The sequence below is a fragment of the Merops nubicus genome, unplaced genomic scaffold (assembly GCF_000691845.1).
Source record: "Merops nubicus isolate BGI_N331 unplaced genomic scaffold, ASM69184v1 scaffold31907, whole genome shotgun sequence".
In the NCBI taxonomy this organism is placed as follows: domain Eukaryota; kingdom Metazoa; phylum Chordata; class Aves; order Coraciiformes; family Meropidae; genus Merops; species Merops nubicus.
In genome coordinates this window covers 43,585-49,584 of record NW_008622806.1, presented here as the reverse complement: position 1 = coordinate 49,584, position 6,000 = coordinate 43,585, and the positions used below count along the sequence as shown (strand labels likewise).

The 6,000-nt window shown below is 47.4% G+C and overlaps 1 protein-coding gene across 1 annotated transcript in view; it reads left to right on the top strand.

The window, feature by feature from the left end:
- Nucleotides 1-1,607: 1,607 nt before the first annotated feature.
- Nucleotides 1,608-6,000, top strand: part of CTNNBL1 (catenin, beta like 1) — a gene marked incomplete at its 5' end in the record, with an annotated part of 44,794 nt that continues 40,401 nt past the window's right edge. Inside the window, 3 exons of the mRNA XM_008944918.1 lie at nt 1,608-1,796; nt 4,161-4,267; nt 5,632-5,771. Coding sequence (XP_008943166.1) covers nt 1,608-1,796; nt 4,161-4,267; nt 5,632-5,771 — 436 coding nt within the window. The remainder of the gene's footprint in view (nt 1,797-4,160; nt 4,268-5,631; nt 5,772-6,000) is intronic.

Below are 6,000 nucleotides of genomic sequence, written 5' to 3'. Positions count from 1 at the left end.
GTGCCGTCCGTGGTGGGAGCAGCAGGGAGGGTGTGGGCAGTGGGGAGATGGATGGCAGAGTCTGAGTAGCTCTGGCTGAGCACAAGCCTCTAGAGCTCTGATTTGTGCTAATATGTTGCCTGGGAAACTTGATTTTGCATCTTCCTCAGAGTGGTAACAGTGTGGTCATGGCCACTCTGCGTTTTGTTTGCTTCTTATTGTAATTAACACAAGTGCTTTTCAGAGGGTCTTGGTTTGGTGGTTTTTGTTTTCTCACATCTCTCCTGAAAGCAGAGTTTGATAAGAGCAGAGCTTTCACTGCTGGCTTTTCATTTCTACTGAAGTAAATAAACATGAAAATGCTCTCAGGGTTCTGCAGTTGCAGCTGGTCTGCAGCATGCACATCATCACAGGGATCACAGCAGAGGCCTGGCAGGAGGAGGGCACTGACACCTATTCCCTCTGCATCCTTCTATGCATCACAACCAAGAAGAACCCAAATCTTGGTTAAAACCCAAGGCTTGTGTTCGTGAGAGCAGGGTGTGACGTGTAGGGTTTTAGACAGAGGGTCCCACAGAGCAGAAGATGGGGTCTTCCTGCCAAGTAATGTCTCGTGGGGTAGGCTGGATGGGTGTTAGACCTCACGGGGTTACAAAGTCATCTACCAGGCAACAGCAGCAGTGATGGAAAGTACAAATATTTTTCTTACAGCTTTCATTGTTCTTAACCCACGGTCTCCTTTTAAATAGCAAAGAATTAGGCTTTGTTTTCCTGTGGTTATGGAGCATGGAGTGCTCCTGTTCCAGCTTGGTTGTCCTTCAAAAAAATTTGAAAGACTGAATTTAATAGCCTTGTAGCTTTTAAAGGGAGAGAGTTTTTCCTTCTCTTGCAAATGCTTTCATCTCTCTCTGCGTAAAATAAAACATGGCTTAGGGTTAATGGACTTCTTGTCTCTGGCAAATTACCTCTAATTTTGACAATTAAATAGAATTGGAATAAATGGGCTAGAGATGGAATAAAATAGTGGGTTTTTCCAGGCAGACCCTGGAGGTTGATCTGGTGCTGAGCCCCGAGGAGCTGCAGGGAGCCACAAGGAGCCTGTCCTGCACACCCTGCCCCGGGAGCTCACGCTGCAGGGTGAGGGAGGTCAAGGTGGATTGGGATGCACACAGGAATTCAGTCAAAGCTCACATACTTGGCAGGTGAAAAATCCTGTCCTTGCTGTCTGCTGGAGCCTGCTGGCTGGTGTGAGAAGCAGGAGGTGGGCTCTGCTGGGGTGGCTGATTCCAGCTCCTCGGGGTGGTCTGGGTGGCCACTGGGCAGCTCAGCCTGGCCACTGCTTCTCTCTGAAGCACTTGCCTTTGCTGCTGCCTACGGAGATATTTTCCTTGGATCGTGTTCATAGATCAAACAAGGTGGGCTGTTGACACAGCTCCTGGCAGAGCCATTCATCTGCCCACGTGATGTTCCACTCCACTCCATTAATTTCCCTCCTCGCTTTCGCAGCTGTTAAGCGTTGTGTAAGCAAATGTTTAAAGATACTTGTAAGAATTTCCTCAGTATTGGTATTTTGGTTTGCAAAGGTCACAGAAGACTTGTATTCATTTGCCTTGTTTCTCTGACTTCAGCCTAACAGAGGGACAAAAAGACCCCGTGATGAAGAGGAGGAGGAAATCAAAGCCCGTCGGAAGCAGGCGAGCGCCCGGGAGCACGGGCGGCACCGGGAGGAGGAGTCTGCTCTGCTGGAGGACACCGAGGACGAGAAGAAGAAACTCCTGCAGATAATCGAGAGGGATGGAGAGGAGGAAGAGGAGGAAGTAAATCACCACCGCCCTGGGGGAGAAGGGGGGCGGTGGGAAATAGGCAAACACTAAATCACTGCCCTGTGGTTTCCAGTTCTTACCGCACAGATGATGGGACTAACTGGTGACTTTCACATCCCTCAGACAGCTTAAGGCTCTGGGCTCACTCTCCTGCCCTCTGGGGCATTCGTGAATTTCAGCAGTGCCCTCTGAAGGTTTAAAGGGGTAGGGGGGGTGCAGAAGGAAAAGCTTTCATGACTGATCTCGGTTTTAGCCTGGGAATATCCAAATCACATTCTAAAACAGATTTTTAGGAGATAGGAAGCTGGTTAGGATACAGAAAGTAACTACTGTTACACCAGCACCCCCAGTCACGCAGCTTCTCCCCCTCTCTGTAGCTGAGCAGCAGCAAATAAACAGACGTCCTTTTGTCCCAGAAGGGCCTTGGGTCAGAGCAGGGGGGCAGCAGCTGCCGGGGGGAAATGATTTCAAGCCTCGGAGACAGAAATCCAATGCAGCATTGGCCTTTCTGCCAAGGGCCAGGGAAAAGATCACTTTATAAATGTGACACATGGATTGGTATAAATCTAGAAGATATTTGCTTCCTGCTGCCTGTGTCCTGTTTGATAAAAACCCAAGTGATATTTCCCCCTGCAGAACCAGCAGGTCTGTGGAACATCACTGTCCTCTGCATGCAGCCTTGCTGGCACTCACCTCTGAGAAGCCCCCTCGGTTTTTGGGTTGGGCTCTTGCTGTTACAGTGGTTGCTGATAGCAGAGGAGGGTAACACAGCATTTCTGTAGCATTTGGGCTCCCCTGAGCCAGAAGTCCTCTTGACTGGCTGGAGTCTTGTGGCCTCCTGCAAGGTCCAAGTCCCTTGTCTTTGTCAGGTGGAGTTCTCCCATTCAGACATTTTGAGGGCTGGAAGTCCAAGGCTTCATTAGAACCAAAATGTCTTTTTATTATCTTGGAAGGCAGTTAATGTAAGTGCTGTGTAAATGTGCTTTGTAGCAGTAAATTTGATGGGAGGAAGCTAATCTGTAGGATGCTGTAATACTGAATGCAAATTAAATGCAAGACACAAAGTCAATCCTGATGGAGATATCGTAGAACTATGTTAAAGAAAGCAAAGAAGGGAACAGAATGGGGGGAAGCAGCATCAGTGTTGTGACAGTGTCTTTGTGGGTTGAAATGCCATTGCAGGAAGAACATGGCTTGGGCACTGCAGCATTGATGACATGAGTGGGATGGTGCTAAGCCAGGCTGGGCTTCAGAATGTAGGAAATTCAACAACAACAGAAGACTTGGACTGGTGGTGGTGTTATAATGGAGTTTGCTGAAGAAACAGAGATTTTATCTCTTGTACAAGATTGTTGCTCAGAGTTACTAACCAAAGAATCTCCAATATCAGAAGCAACTCTTGATTTAATCCTGAACAGGATGTGGGACACAGAACTAGACTTAAGATGTGGAAGCTTCTGGTTTGGTTTTGTTTTGATAACTTCTCTTTAATAGTGATTGAAACATAGTCAAATAAAAGAGAGGGAAGAGGTTACACAAGAAAATCTATATCCTCAATGTTTTATTAAAGGAAGTACATTAAAGTTGTGAAACAAGGAAAACAATAGATTGTGTTTGTAGGTGTCAGGGAGGTAACTGAAGTTCTATTACTCCTGAGCAGTAAATGTGTCCTGCCAACGGGGAAACACCTTAGAAGAATTTCAAAACTAAAAAGAAAGTACTAGGTAAAATATTGACTTTTTTTTTCTTTAGAGAAAGGCTTTAAAATAGAGGTGAAAGCTTATCCAAGTGAGGAAAACAGGACAGAAAATAAACTCAGGGCATTTAAATGTAGACCTATGAAAAAAACCAGAAAAATGGACTTGTGAAAAGAAACTGTCTGTGGGTGTCACCTGCTCATGTGGATGAAGGAGTCAGAAGCAGAAAGCCTCAATCTGCACCAGTGGTGCTGGGTAACAGCTCGGGGAGGATGGGGCACTGAAAACCTGCCTGGTGTTTGGGCCTTTTCAGTTGTTATTGTGGTAGGGAAGGGCTTCTGGTTGTTCTTCTGTAGTAGTGTAGGAAAGCTCTTCTGGTTCTTTCCCAAAGAACCTTCCACTGGTCAATCCCTGGTCTATAAAACCTGACTCACAAGGTTTTGCTGTGAGGATCTGGCTTGAGCCAGAGTCAGGCAGTGGTTGAGTGGCAGTGGGGGTCAGGCCTTTGGCAGCTTTCTGCCCCAAGAGCTCCAGGGGCTGCCAGTTGTTCCTGGGCCTGGCTGCAGTCTCACCACCTTGCTGTACTCACTCTTCTGCTTTTTGCTGGATAATTGTTCCAGTCATCCTAAGCTCTGTTTTCTGCCCTTTCTGATGTGTTTAGGAGGAACCTTTGGATGAAAGTTCAGTGAAGAAGATGATTCTCACCTTTGAGAAGAGATCTTACAAAAACCAGGAGCTGCGGATCAAGTTTCCTGACAATCCAGAGAAGTAAGATTATGCTCAGCCCCTCTCTATTACCCCTTTGTCCTTTGATTTTGGGCTTCAGCCCTAAATCAGTTTCTTGAATACATGGACATTTGCAGTTACATAAGGCTGATGTAGCAGCAGTTATCACCATGGAGTTCTTCTCAATTGTTTTTGAAACCAGCTCTGCCAATTTAAGGTGCCATTATCAAGAGCCTGGTGGTGGCCAGGACGTGGCTGGCAGCATCAAGAGAGTGATTAGCAGTGAAGAGAAAGGTTCTAGTTTCTTAAATTCTTACTGTTGTTATAGACTGTGAAACCTCAGTACTAAAGCTCGAGTTCATGTTGGTTTTGTTTTGGGAGTGCACCAGTTTGTTGGGTTTTGTTAGTTCTGGTTTGGGTATCCAGGGCTCTGCCAAGTGAGCAGAAAGGAGCTCCCTCCATGTCAGTGCTCTTGGCAGCTGGCATCAGAGGCTCACCAGCACCCCTGCAGGTCTCTCTTTTTGGGGGGGCTCCTCCCCTGTGCTGTGTCCCAGCAGTGGTCTCCTCCTGGTGGGTGGGCAGGTGGTGGGGCCTTGGGGGGGGGGGGCTGGAAGAGTGAGATGCTGGATTGGTGGGTTTTGCTTTCCAAATAATTAAAGAGTTGGTGCCATCGTTCTGTGTGAAGGTGTTGCTTGTGCAGTCAGTGGTCTGTGTGGGAAGAAAATTTCCTGTGGAGGAGCTTTCAGACACTGTGGTGAGCAAGACAGTGGGATGGGGTCTGAAAGCCAGGCCCTGTGTGTATCCCTTCCCACGCCTGCAGTTCCAGTGAGCCCCTTCCTCTCTCACAGAGCTTCGCTGCTCACGTTAAATGAGTTTCTTCCTGCCCTTGAGTGCTGTTATTTTGTGCCCAGTTCTCTGTTCTTTTCCCTTACCCAAATTCCCTTGATGGGCTTTACTTCAGACTGGTAGAACCCCCATAGTAATAGGTGGTAGCTAGGGAAGATGGATCTCTCTGGAGAATTTATTTTTTAAGCAGGGGTTTTGTGTGTAGCTACGACCTTTTGATTTTTTTTTTTAAGTTCTAGAACTGATTTACAGAATTGGAACAAATCTGCTTGTTTACTCTCTGTCAAATGAGGTAGTAGGAAGGCTTATCCTGCTCCATGATTAACTTGGAGGGGAGGCCTAGGGCAGGATGAGGCCCAGACTGCCTCTGGGAGTTCAGGACTCCTCACTGCTCCTCACTCCAGTGGTGCTGGTGTGACCAGGGAGGACCAGGAACATGCAGCTGGGGTGACAGGTGTGGCTGGGCATCTCCTGGCACTGCCTGCTCTGAAAAGGGCTGTGCACTGAACACAGCTGGGGCACTTCTTGTCTTCTTGTGAACGTTTTGTGTCTTGCCTCAGGTTCATGGAGTCGGAACTGGATTTAAATGACATCATTCAGGAGATGCATGTGATCGCCACCATGCCAGACCTGTACCACCTGCTGGTGGAGCTGAATGCTGTGCAGTCTCTCCTGGGGCTGCTGGGCCACGACAACACGGATATCCTTCACTTGTTCAGGCAGCTCTCACACGAGAGGCTTTCTGCAGACTTTGCTGTAATCTCTCATATCCTGCTTTCACAGGCTCCTCTAGATGTTTGTCTCTTCTTTCCCACCACACTAAATTTATGTCTATCTTTTAACCCCCCAAGTGAAAGCCTGCTTTGTTCAGCTAATATTGATTCTGAATTGTTTTCAGTGCTGTTATTCTCCTTTCTTGTTTTATGGCC